This window comes from Neophocaena asiaeorientalis, unplaced genomic scaffold (genome assembly GCF_003031525.2).
Source record: "Neophocaena asiaeorientalis asiaeorientalis breed wild unplaced genomic scaffold, Neophocaena_asiaeorientalis_V1.1 scaffold216, whole genome shotgun sequence".
NCBI lineage: Eukaryota > Metazoa > Chordata > Mammalia > Artiodactyla > Phocoenidae > Neophocaena > Neophocaena asiaeorientalis.
The window spans coordinates 565888-580023 of NW_020175825.1; the positions used below are offsets into that span (position 1 = coordinate 565888).

The 14136-nt window shown below is 39.1% G+C and overlaps 1 protein-coding gene across 4 annotated transcripts in view; it reads right to left on the reverse strand.

Moving 5' to 3' along the window:
* AP4S1 (adaptor related protein complex 4 subunit sigma 1) overlaps positions 1-14136 on the reverse strand; it is a 75546-nt gene that overhangs the window by 36688 nt on the left and 24722 nt on the right. For all 4 annotated transcript variants that reach the window (XM_024732656.1, XM_024732652.1, XM_024732653.1 and 1 more), the window contains exons 2-4: positions 5158-5365; positions 2476-2562; positions 723-791 (exon numbers count right to left, since the gene is read on the reverse strand). In XM_024732656.1, coding sequence (XP_024588424.1) covers positions 723-791; positions 2476-2562; positions 5158-5295 — 294 coding nt within the window. In that variant the 5' untranslated portion in view covers positions 5296-5365. The remainder of the gene's footprint in view (positions 1-722; positions 792-2475; positions 2563-5157; positions 5366-14136) is intronic.

Here is a 14136-nt window from a genome sequence, read left to right on the forward strand (position 1 = left end):
TCAGTAGTTGTGGCATGTGAGCTCTAGAGCGCAGGCTCAGTAGTTGTGGTTCACGGGCTTAGTTGCTCCGTGGCATGTGGGATCTTCCTGTGCCAGGGATAGAACCTGTATCTCCTGCATTGGCAGGCGGATTCTTAACCACTGCACCACCCGGGAAGCCCCGCAAAATATCTTAATTGAGAGAAAGACACAAGAGGTTCTTAGTCTTGTAGAACTGGTTCTTTATAAAGATCTAAGACACACGTAGGTTTCTAACACGTTGGATGAGCTAGAAGGAAAGGTAATGAAAATTTGGCGTCATTTGATTTTTAAGTTTTACACATTAAAGCTCTATATTAACACATTATTTTTAAATATATAAATTTATTTATTTATTTATTTTTGGCTGTGTTGGGTCTTTGTTGCTGCGCGTGGACTTTCTCCAGTTGTGGTGAGCGGGGGCTCCTCATTGCGGTGGCTTCTCTTGCTGTGGAGCACGGGCTCTAGGCGTGCAGGCTTCAGTAGCTGTGGCACATGGGCTCAGTAGTTGTGGTGCACAGGCTTTGCTCCATGGCATGTGGGATCTTCCTGGCCCAGGGCTCGAACCCGTGTCCCCTGCATTGGCAGGTGGATTCTTAACCACTGCGCCACCGGGGAGGCCCATTAACACATATTTTTGACATAGACCCATTTCTGGGAAATTGAGCTAAGGACGAAAACCATGTTTTAGTCATTAGACTTACCACTCGGCTGAAGTAGTCATCTAAAACTTCCACGAAGTTATGGATGAATTCATAAATTGCCATCTCATTCTGAAATAAAAAAGGAAGGGTGCAGTTAGATTTATTTTTATTTATTTATTAAAAAAAAATTTATTTTTTGGCTGCGTTGGGTCTTTGTTGCTGTGTGCAGGCTTTCTGTAGTTGCGGCGAACGGGGGCTACTCTTCATTGTGGTGTGCGGGCTTCTTACTGCGGTGGCTTCTCTTGTTGCGGAGCACGGGCTCTAGGTGCATGGGCTTCAGTAGTTGTGGCATGCAGGCTCAGTAGTTGTGGCTCACGGGCTCTAAAGTGCAGGCTCAGTAGTTGTGGCACTCGGACTTAGTTGCCCCGTGGCATGTGGGATCTTCCCGGACCAGAGCTCGAACCCGTGTCCCCTACATTGGCAAGTGGATTCTTAACCATTGCGCCACCAGGGAATTCCCGGGTGCAGTTAGTTTTAATATGACCTATTGGGGAAATCAGACATGGAGCTGCCCAGTCATCAACCAGGTTTTAGAGCATTTGGTAAACAGATAATGTGAGCAAAGCAGCTTCCTATTGACAAATATTCAGAATAATTCTAGGACTTATTTCTTTAAAAGAAGCTTATCAATAGGGGAAATGTAGAAAACCTTAACCTCTAAGATTTTTTGAAAAGTCCATGATGAATCTAGCTGAATTGAAACCAGATTGTGTCTCGTGATTATAGAGTTTTGAGGTTTACTCCCTGACTTCATCACCAACTGGCTGAAGCCAGGTTCTTTTTTTGTTTTGTTTTCCCCCAGGGTCTTCATGTCATCACTTTTCCATCTGTGAAGATGGTGAAACCATCTCAAAGTTTGGTTCATGGATAAAAAAACAATCAACTGAGATTTCAAAGTATTTTAGATCTTAAATACCCTTTCAGGGATTCCATGGCCAAAGGTGCTATTGATGTGGGACTGACCATTTCTGAAAAGGTGAACTATATCTGATGAGATGTAATTACAACACAATCATATTTACAGTTTGCTCTGCCTTCTGAAATGTCAGCCTATGTTTAATGCCACAGTTGTTTGGCCTCTACCCTTGGCTAAGCTACCCCACTGTGCCACACAGAATGAGGGCAGGAAACTGGTATTGCTTAGGGTCGAGGAAGGCATTCTGTGGTTTTGTGCTTCTCCACAAATTGCTCATCTAATCCAAAAAATATCCTAGGTTTATCTCTTCCACACAGTTTCCCCAGCCTTGATAAAAACCAATATCCTTCAAGAGTCAAGATAATTGTTATGGAGGTAAGTGGGGAAGAAAATGTCAATTTAAGGAGGAATCAAAATCAGACTGTTGGGTTTCCCTGGTGGTGTAGTGGTCGAGAATCCGCCTGCTGATGCAGGGGACACGGGTTTGAGCTCTGGTCTGGGAAGATCCCACATGCCACGGAGCAACTAGGTCCGTGAGCCACAACTACTAAGACTGCGCTCTAGGGCTTGTGAGCCACAACTACTGAGCCCACGTGCCACAACTACTGAAGCCCGCGTGCCTAGAGCCCATGCTCCACAACAAGAGAAGCCACTGCAATGAGAAGCTCACGCACCACAACAAAGAGTAGCCCCCGCTCACTGCAACTAGAGAAAAGCCAGCACGTGTCAGTGAAGACCCAACGCAGCCAAAATTAAATAAATAAATTTATTAAAAAAAAAATCAGACTGTTATTCCTAATTTTCTTGTATTTTCCATAAGCTCTTCTATTATCTTACCTCAGTGTCATTAACTCCGACCACAATGAAGAGAGCTGCATACTGCCGATATATCAGCTTAAAATCCTTATATTCAATGAAAGAGCACTAGACAAAACACAATTAGACATTAATTCCTGTGGCTGACAGGGATTTCTTCAAAATGGCATGCATAATTTCTAGGTTCTGATTTGAGTATCTGTCAACACATTCCTAGAAATATTCAACATTAAGATGTGACACAGTCTTTGCTGGCCGCCTCCTCACAGTACTCAGGGGAATGCTTGGAAGCATCCCTAGTGGGAGGTGGAGAAGTGGTCTTGGAAAAATGTCTGAGTGTTCACATGGGTTCCCACCTGTACTTCTTCTTATTCCTTTGCTTGGCTCTGTGTGGAACTCAGCCAGCAAAGAAAAAGCTACTAAATAATCAGCATTTTAGACTGCCTCCAAAAGTGAAAATAAGCCAACATGATAAAGAAGATTTTCTTCTTTCCATCTCCCCTGGGCTCTTTTGGAAGCAATTAGAGATTCCGTTTGTACTATCGGATAGTCATTCAAGAGCCAAATATACAGAGCATACACACATGCAAAAAAGAAAAAAATCTTGATTTCTTTTTGAGAAGAATCAATGTAGGCTCTTTTTATAAATTATTTAAAGATGGCTTTTGTGTGGCAGACACTAGACAAAAATCTCCCATTGTAAATATTGCTTTATAGGAATTAATAACTAGCTTACCATTACTGACTAGTGGAGGAAACAACTCCCTTCCCATTCATCTCTCTCCTAAAGCCATTGTACAAAGGGGGAGAGGAAGGCACTGGGTGGACAGGAATTGGACAGCAGGCTGAAGGTACAGTGTTGCCCTTCCTTTGGATTTTTGGGTGCGCTTGACCAAATGTGACTGAGCAAGAACGGTATGACTTTTTGCACTGGGATATGTTGCTCTATGGTGTTCAGATGTACCTGGGAATGAAGCTGCAAGTTTTGTTTTGGTTTGGTTTGGTTTGGTTTTTTTTGGCCATGCTACACAGCTTGTGGGGATCTTAGCTCCCTAATCAGGGATCGAACCCGCATCCCTGGCAGTGAAAGCACAGAGTCCTAAACACTAGACCGCCAAGGAATTTCCGAAGCTGCAAGTTTTGATTATGGCATTTCTTCCACGGGAAAGCCATTGACGATCTATATAATGGAGGCGTTTGAGGCTTTTATTTGACATTAGGATAAAAGTATTAAGTCCAGGACCATTCTGCAGCTTTTGGTTCATTGTAGATCCAGTATTATTTCTGTTCAGTCAGATCTTTCAAGGAAACAAAATCTATTTGAAAGAACTGAGGAACATTTTTCAAAGACTCTCAGGAGTTTCTGACATTCAAAAAAAAGGTATCCAAGCACCTTTGTGGATAAAATTTTTAAAAAAGCTGAGATTGTGTTACTTTGGTACCTGATTATGCTAAAAGCCCAGTGGGTTCCCTTTAAAATCTAAGATAATTTAGAATGCTTCAAAAATATCTAATGGTATGTTCATTTCAAAGCATATATTTCAGAGGGTAACCTATCAGTGAAAACTATGAAATTGTAGAGTGCCTATGTAGAAAGATTCAAACAGAAATACTTCTGCAGTTTGTTTACCTTTACTTAAAGGATGTGGCTATTAACATAGTCCTTTAATAGTTTTTGTTTTCTTTTGACAACTACATAAAGCAGTGTGTGCCACGGCAGTCCAAAGTAGTAATTCAAAGAGGACTCTGAGATGTTCTGACTGGAAAATCAATTTAGAAGCCAAGGGAAACACAGTTCTAATGCGTAACTTGTGAGCACTGATGTAGCTTAATATTTTATGACTTACCAGTGGTTCCCAGGAGCAGCCTTTCTACATATGCAGTGAAAAAGAGAACTAGCAAAATTAATGGGTGATTTAAATAAGCCTTCTGAATTTGCATTAGTTTGCTCAGTGATTTCCAAGGATTCCAAGTTTAGGGCCTAGACTAAGTAATTCTCCAACTAAAGTCCTTTGTAAAAGTAGACTCAGTTTTTACAATTCCTGTTTACTATTATTTTAACGATTTAATTTAACCTCAATTTTGGCAGAATGGATAGATTTGTTGTTTCATATGAACTTTTTAACTTCCATTTCTCCCATCTATATAATAAGACAAGTACAAATCAAATTTGTTTTGTTTTTAAATTACTTGTTCCAGTATTACGTTGGTGGTAAATTTATAAAAATGATAAGCAGAAAAAAACTGCACTCCACATGAGAATCATGTTATTATCCTCTGGCACATAGTGGGTCTTGACTGTTCCCCTCTATACTGGTCATCTGACCTTCATCTTTTGGCTTAAAGAAAGCTGTCTGCTACAGGCACTCCTAAGAGTTCCAAGGGCTGAATTCATATGAACAAAAAAAAAGGTATGTCTATTAGCAGGCTTAAATTTGAGCTGCCACTTCCATAGTGCAATAAGACAAATATGCTGACCTAAATATGAACCCAAGACTTTTCCTGATTTTCTTTGCTTTTATTTTCCTTAAGGGGATGTAAAGAGAGCTATGCGGCAGTCTTCATTTCACTTCATTTGTTAATTTTCCCTAATAGCTATTGAAAGAATGTAGTTCAAAGAAAGCGATGGCCCCCACGACTCAGTAATAATAAATCTACCACTGCTGAGTTGAATGCAGAGATCAAAGAGAATCAGAAACTTACTTGTTCATTGGATCGAGAGAGACAGCTCTTTATGACTTCTGTTTCCAGAAGCGTACGCTTATTAATCTCCACATGTTCATAGTACTTAGAAAGTCGGGTCTGCCCTTGTTTATTCACCATGAGGAAAAATTTTATCATTTTTTTTTCTGGCCAGTATTTTTCCAAATATAGTTCAAAAGTTATGGCGAGGGGTAGCTGTAACCAGAACCTGAAGAATAAAAGAACAACAGAAAGGCAAGATCAAATTTCTCAAGAATCATATTAAATGTGTTCTGTAGATGAACCAGAAGTAAAACGTCTTCTGATACCATTGGTCTTCACTCCTGTGAACTAAATGAGACTTTAATAAATAACTAAAGATAAATTTTCCTTAGTTATCCTCCAAAACATTTTTGAGTATCTACAGTAGTTCTACTCATATTCATTCAATTGTTTCATCAGTCTTGTTGGGTGCCAACTATGGGTCAAGCACCAGAAGGAGAATATGGATGAAGAAGTAATGATTTCTGATCTTCAGATCATGACACCTAGCAAAGGTACTGGATAGGTAAACAAATAACAGCAGTACAGGGTGACGAGTTATAACTGGGACAGGTATACTTCTGTGGTGCACAAAAGGGAGGGACAAGGAGCATCATGGGAAAGTTGGGAATGGCTTCCCAGACAAGGGGCATTTAAGCAAGATCTTGAAGAATGACCCAGAGGGAGAGACTCTGAGGCACAGAAAATAGGGGTATGAAAGCTCTGGGAAGTTCACTTTGGTTGCAGGTCAGGGGGCAAGAAGAATGGTCACAGGAAATTGAGCTGCTCGCATAAGATAAAATTGGCTTTAGAAGTTATGTTAAGGAATATGAAATTTATTCTATGGACAATGGAGACAGGATGTGTAGTGAAGCTCTTCTTTCCTTAGTGTTGAAAGCAGTAGTAACATCAGCTATTTGTCGAAGTCCTCGTACAAGGCCCCGTAACAAGTCCTATAAGGTTCTGTACTGAGCAACTTACATATATTATTCAGTTCTCACAATTTTCTGAGGCAGGGACTTCTGTTATCCCCATTTTAAGGATAAGAAAACTGAATTTTACGGATGTTAAGGCACCCAGCATACCTGGATTACTGTATGTCAGGGGTGAGATGCAGGTCAGAGGCTAAGCGCATGCACAGATCCACGACACCCCTACTCCTCATTCATGCTTGTGGGTTTATTTCAAACTCAGCTGTATTGAAGCCCATGTTTGTTATTCTTATACTTAATATAGTTTTTGAAATAATCAATGCAAAAGCACACAAGATTGACCAATGGCCAATTCTTCCATCATGAGCATCAGAGCTGTCTCAGGCCAATCTTACAATATCATATTCACATTTTGTAATATCTTTGAAAATCAGTGCAAAAGACCAAGGTTAACAATAGTTCTTAAGCGAAATTTTAAAACTCGGAATAATTTTACAGAATAGTTGCAACAGATGATGAGATAATATTTTTATATTATTTTTTGCCTTCCTAGCTCATCTTTTATTTCCTAAACCCTATCAGACAGGCGGTTATCTCATAACAATTCCAAACATTAAGAGCTGGTTAGAGGCAGATCCAGTCTGGCAAAGCCTGGGGCTACTGTGTTCAGTCGGTGTGCAGAACAGGATGTCATCTAGACCAGCTCAGCCGGGGATTTGACAGCTGTGCCACAGCGGGAGGCCTGTGGTCATTCACTCCCTTTTCCAGGAAGATAAACTCACTACTGTAGGTGGCATTGCAACATACTCTGTGTTATTTAATCGTTTGGTGTTAAGTCCTGCTTTTATCCTCCTTACAAATTACTGCCAGTAAAAATTATGGCAGATGACTAATAAATTAAGATTACCATCCTTTCCTTTATTCCCTTTCAGCAAAGTTATTTTAAAACCATCTTTATGAAAGTTAGAAATGACAATCCTATACCCTGGACTCCAACTGCCAGGTAAAAGAAAATATTGTCTCAAAGGTACTCATGGCCAAACCATTGCCTTTAAATGCCCTGGTTGCATTAAGTGGTAAAATGAGATGTAAAATGATCCCACTGAGATGCTACACCAAGGGATCAAATTGGTTTCCACCTTACAAGCACAGCATTCCTTCCCACTGACTTCAAGAGCAAGGATGACAAACAAGGACGTGCTGAACTGATACTCATTAGGACACAAGTCTTGAAAATAGTAGCTGAAGGCATCTAAAGACTTGAATACAGTATTTTTTTTGCACGCTCATAAACAATTACACGATTTACAACTGTAGGATTACAGAGTGGTAATAAAGCGGACAAGCAAAACTGTAAAGTATTTCTATTATAAAATATACAACACCAAAATATACAATGTGGAGACTCAGAGACAGGTACATGTTTGAGAACTGAAGATGAATGACATAAGCACCTATCCTGGTTACTAATTACCAGGGAGGAGGGAGATCAAATAATTATGAAACTGAGGTAGGGCAATAAGAAGGAATATGCTTAGACAAGTGCTGGGAGTGGTCGGGGAGCAGATATGAACTTCCTCTGTTAATATACTCTTTGCATTCAACAACACACGGGCTGGGAACGATGTCTTGATTGCCAAGAAGTTAGGAGATTCCACACCCAAGAACTTGTGTGAATGTGTGTGAAAAATCAAGGAAGAATAAAAAAGAAACTTTACTGGGGAAGACATTACACAAAGGGCACTAGGATGCCTAAAGGCCAAGACTAGGGAGGTGGGTAGATTCACAGTAGAATATAAACAGATCAGCGTCCCAGTCCCCTACGTGATGTAAACTTAATGCTTAGAGAAAAGACAGACTAGAAAGACTAAAGTAAGTATTGAATTGGGCACAGTTTTCATACTTCTGATGGTGTATTTCTGGGAGTTAGAACTGGAAGAATCTTTATAGGTTGTCATACCCAAAGATGACAAATAGATTTCAACTTGGGTGCCAACTTTGATTAACTGTACTAACTGCATTGAGCACTGTGTTGGGAAGGATTCTGAAGCTGTTTTCAGGTTCAGAGCAAGACGATGTCATGAATAATTAGTAATGTCAGTTGTGGGTTAGGAAGCAGGGTGTGGCAACATATGCACCTTGTAACTGTCATCTCTGACGTGCACTCCATTTTGTAGATGGGAAAACTAGTGATCTGAGATGCAGAGTGAAGTCCTGAATTCTGGTCTCTTGACTCATAATGCTGTCTTTATCACATTGCCTCTATCTCACTCAGTGTATTAGTGTCATTAATGTCCATTTAAGCTTAAGAAGCATCAACTTCAGGTATCTTTGCGAATGATCAACTCAACATTATCTTTTCTAATGCTGCTGCACAATGAATGGAAAATACCAAACAATTCACTGCACGAAAACAGTAGAGTAGGAAGTTTCTGGAAATGAAAATGTTATTTGATGATGGCTAACATCCTTTCTAGCTCTAAATGCTTTCTATGTACCCCAGAACCATAATATTGTAAAACTCACGCACACACACATACACATACACACACACTCAGGGAATATCAGACAAAAACTTTGTTTTTGCCCCATGAAAATGACTGAAATAAAATCCCCCAAGTTACAAAGCCAATTTCCACCAAAAACTGTATACTACTCATAAGGTATAATAGTCAAAAGCATGAACTAGGTAGAGCTTGACTGTTTGGCTCTACTACTTATTAGCCTTGTGATACTGGGAAAATTACTTAATCTTCCTGTACTCAGTCTGAGGTACAATGGGAATAATATTAGTACTGACCTTCTAGGTTGTGAGGAGTAGTTAGTATATGTAACATTCTTAGAACAGTGTTTGGCAGTTGGCATGAAGTGAGTGCTATGTAAGTGTTGGCCAATGTCATTACGATAGTATATCACCTCTTCCTCAGACAAGCCTTTCCTGCCTATCCCAATCCCTCTTTCTAACCACAAAAAGTTGGCTATCTTTTCTTTGAACCCATCACCGTATCTTACAAAACCTGTCACCCTAAATAATCACTATTTGATTACATTCTGAGCTCCCCAACCAGACCAGTGATTTTCACTGTTTTACTGTGATATATTTTATGCTGTGATATATTTTACATTGTGACCCAGTATACAGGTACATACATATCTGAATGGAAGTTCATAAAACAATACTCGCCCATACTTTGTGTATTGTACTCCAGTATCTTCTATGACCTTTCATTTTATAAAAAATGCAGTTGTGAGGGGTTTGGATTACACAGATGTATGGATTTTTCAAAACTCACCAAATGTAAATTTTATATAAAAAGAAACTAATACTCTGGTTAATGATATACATGCTGAAGTATTGGGGGGAAATGTACTGATGTCTACAATTTACTTTTTTTTTTGGGGGGGGGGGCGGGCTGTGCTGCCTGGCTTGCAGGATCTCAGTTCCCCAACCAGGGATCAAACCCGGGCCAAGGCAGAGAAAGCCCGGAATCCTAACCACTAGGCCACCAGGGAATTCCCTATAATTTACCTTGAAATGCACCAAAAAAACTAAGATAAATTAATGGATGGGTAGACAGATGGATAGATGGTTAGATATATGAAAAAGTAAGTACAGTCGGCCCTCTAGATCTGTGGGTTCCATATCCAGATTCAACCAACCATGAATTGAACATATTTGGGAAAAAAAATTCCAATATGTTCCTAAAAGCAAAACTTGAATATGCCGTGCACTGGCGACTATTTCCATAGCATTTACATTGTATTAGATATTATAAGTAATTTAGAGTTATTTCTAGCTTAAGTTATTTTAAAGTATATGGAAGGATATGCGTAGGTTATATGCAAACACTAAGCCATTTTACATAAGGAACTTGAACATGCACCGATCTGGGTATGTGTGGGAACTCTAGAACCAATCCCCCATGGATACTGAGGGACGGATGACTATATAGTAAAAGATTAATGGTAGAACTTAGGTGGTGAGTATATGGGAATTCACTGTGAAATTCTTTTCAACTTTGTAGTATATTTGAAAATCATCACAACAAAATATTGAGGAAAAATGCTAGTTGTGGCCCACTGATATATTTTTTTTAATTCCATAGATTTTATTTTTTAGAATAGTTTTAGATTTACAGAAAAAATTGCAAGGACAGTAGAGTGTTCTCATATACTCCACACCCAGTTTCCCCTATTATCAACATCTTAGTTATTATGGTACATATGTTACAATTAATGAATTGATACATTATTATTACCTGAAGTCTATACTTTATTCAGATTTCCTTACATTTTACTGAATGTCCTTTTCCAGTTATAGGATCCCATATTATATTTAATCTTCACATCTCCTTGGAATGCACTTGGCTTTGACAGTTTCTTACACTTTCCTTGTTTTTGATGACCTTGACAGTTTTAAAGAACACTGATCAGGTATTTTATAAAATGTCCTTCTATTGAGATTTGTCTGATGTTTTTCTCCTGATTAGACTGGGTATATGGGTTTTGGGGAGGAAAACAACAGAGGTCAAGTGCCATTTTCATCACATCCTATCAAGGGCACATAGTACCAACATGACCTATCACTATTGATGTTACCTTGGTCACCTGGCTGAGGTAGTTTCTGTCAGGTTTCTTTACTGTAAAGTTATTCCCTAACCCCATCCCCTGCCCTTTCCATATTGTACTCGTTGGAAGGAATTCATTACGTACAGCCCACGTTTAAGGGGTAGAGATTTTAGTTTGATCTCCTTGAGGTGGGAGTATCTACATAAAATTATTTGAAATTCTACTGCACAGGAGATCTATTCTACCTATTTATTTATTTATTCAACCATTTATTTACATCAGTACTAACCCATGGATATTTTATTTTATACTTTGAGTTATAATCCAATATGACCCAATGATTTTTAATTTCAGAATCTGCTAAAGGACTGTGACCCAAAATTTGAAAAAGACTATACCAGACAATGAACTTGTGGGTAGGGTCTATATCTTACTTCAGATATTTGCATTGTGCCTAGTATATAGTGAACATCCAATAAATGTTTGTTGAGGGACTTTGCTGATGGTCCAGTGGTTAAGACTCTGAACTTCCACTGCAGGGGGCACAGGTTTGATCCCTGGGCAGGGAATTAAGATCCTGTATGCCGTGCAGCACAGCCAAAATATATTAAAAAATAAATAAATAAAATTGTTGAATGAATGAAAGCTTTTTCTGTTTAGCAATAAATTTTCCTTAAATAAAAATAACAAAAGTATTCAAGCAAAAAAAACATAGAAAATACCCTGGTATCCCAACTCCTGCTGCAAATCCTGTTCATCTTACCAAAGACTGAACCAATGTTTTTCAATATGTTTAGTGCATATCCTTCTAGACCTTTTCTATACATTTACATGTAAATATTCATGCATGTGTAGCAACTCTATTTTTTAAACATAAATGTGATCAATGAACTCCAAAATGTCAAGAGGCAGTGTAGTGTCCATTCTCTTCCAGTACCATTAAATGAAACTGGTCCACTCACAAGACCCCGGTTGGATTCTACAAAAGGACACTAAAGGGATGTATTTTTTAATTCATCAAAAGGACATCCTGCTGAAACAATCTAGCTCAGGCTTTCCTGGGTCTTTGTCCCACTGGTCCAGTACCTTGGCTCCCATTCCGGCTCGGGTCTTGGTGCTTAATGAAATGGTTTGGATTTCTACACTCTTGATCTTGATGTTCCACAACTTGATCTTTGGTATCTGCCCTTTGGCTATAACTCGAAGGGGCTTTGGCACCCAGCCCTTGCACTATATAATATTATATAATATCTAACTGACAAAGTGGTAGCAAAGATTAAATGAAGAAATAATACAGTTTTTGTAAAATGTTTAGCACACTGACTTCTTTCATTCCCTCCCTTCATGTGTATTAAATTAGAGGGACTTAACGTGGTGGCCCAGTGGGTAAGAATCTGCCTGCCAAGGCAGGGAACACAGGTTTGATCCCTGGTCCGGGAAATTCCCACATGCCGCAGAGCAACTAAGACATGTGCCACAACTACTGAGCCTGCATCCTAGAACCTGTGAGTTACAACTAGTGAGCCCGCGTCCAACAGCTACTGAAGCCCCCGTGCGTAGAGCCGGTGTTCTGCAAAGAGAGAAGCCACTGCAATGAGAAGCCTGTGCACTGCAATGAAGAGAAGCCCCCGCTCGCCACAACTAGAGAAAGCCCGTGCACAGCAACGAAGACACAATGCAGCCAAAAATAAATAAAATTTAAAAATTTATTTAAAAAATTACAGAGCAGAAGCAAGAAGAACTACAATCCTGCAGCCTGTGGAACAAAAACCACATACACAGAAAGACAGACAAGATGAAAAGGCAGAAGGCTATATACCAGATGAAGGAACAAGATAAAACCCCAGAAAAACAACTAAATGAAGTGCAGATAGGCAACCTTCCAGAAAAGGAATTCACAATAATGATAGTGAAGATGATCCAGGACCTCGGATCATGAATGGAGGCAAAGATCGAGAAGGTGCAAGAAATGTTTAACAAAGACCTAAAAGACTTAAAGAACAAACAAACAGAGATGACCAATACAATAATTGAAATGAAAAATACACTAGAAGGAATCAATAGCAGAATAACTGAGGCAGAAGAACGGATAAGTGACCTGGAAGACAGAATGGTGGAATTCACTGCTGCAGAACAGAATAAAGAAAAAAGAATGAAAAGAAATGAAGACAGCCTAAGAGGCCTCTGGGACAACGTTAAACACAAGAACATTCACATTATAGGGGTCCCAGAAAGAGAAGAGAGAGAGAAAGGACCCGAGAAAATATTTGAAGAGAATATAGTCGAAAACTTCCCTAACATGGGAAAGGAAATAGCCACCCAAGTCCAGCAAGCACAGAGAGTCCCATACAGGATAAACCCAAGAAGAAACATGCTGAGACACATAGTAATCAAACTGGCAAAAATTAAAGACAAAGAGAAGTTATTGAAAGCAACAAGGGAAAAATGACAAATAACATACAAGGGTACTCCCATAAGGTTAACAGCTGATTTCTCAGCAGAAACTCTACAAGCCAGAAGGGAGTGGCATGATATACTTAAAGTGATGAAAGGGAAGAACCTACAACCAAGAGTACTCTACCTGGCAAGGATCTCATTCAGATTTGATGGAGAAATCAAAAGCTTTAGAGACAAGCAAAAGCTAAGAGAATTCAGCACCACCACATCAGCTCTACAACAAACGCTAAAGGAACTTCTCTAAGTGGGAAACACAAGAGAAAAAAAGGACCTGCAAAAACAAACCCAAAACGATTAAGAAAATGATAATAGGAACATACATCTTGATAATTACCTTAAACATGAACGGATTAAATGCTCCAACCAAAAGACAAAGGATTGCTGAATGGATACAAAAACAAGACCCATATATATGCTGTCTACAAGAGACCCACTACAGACCTAGGGACACATACAGACTGAAAGTGAGGGGATGGAAAAAGATATTCCATGCAAATGGAAATCAAAACAACATTGGAGTAGCAATACTCACATCAGATAAAATAGACTTTAAAAAGAATGTTACAAGAGACAAGGAAGAACACTACATAATGATCAAGGGATCAATGCAAGAAGAAGACATAATTATAAATATATATGCACCCAACATAGGAGCACCTCAATACATAAGGCAACTGCTAACAGCTATAAAGGAGGAAATCGACAGTGACACAATAATAGTGGCGGACTTTTAACACCTCACTTACACCAATGGACAGATCATCCAAACAGAAAATTAACAAGGAAACACAAGCTTTAAATGATATAATAGACCACATAGATTTATTGATATTTATAGGACATTCCATCCAAAAACAGCAGATTACACTTTCTTCTCAAGTGCACACGGAACATTCTCCAGGGTAGATCACATCTTCGGTCACAAATCAAGCCTCAGTAAATTTAAGAAAATTGAAATCATATCAAGCATCTTTCCTGACCACAATGCTATGAGATTAGA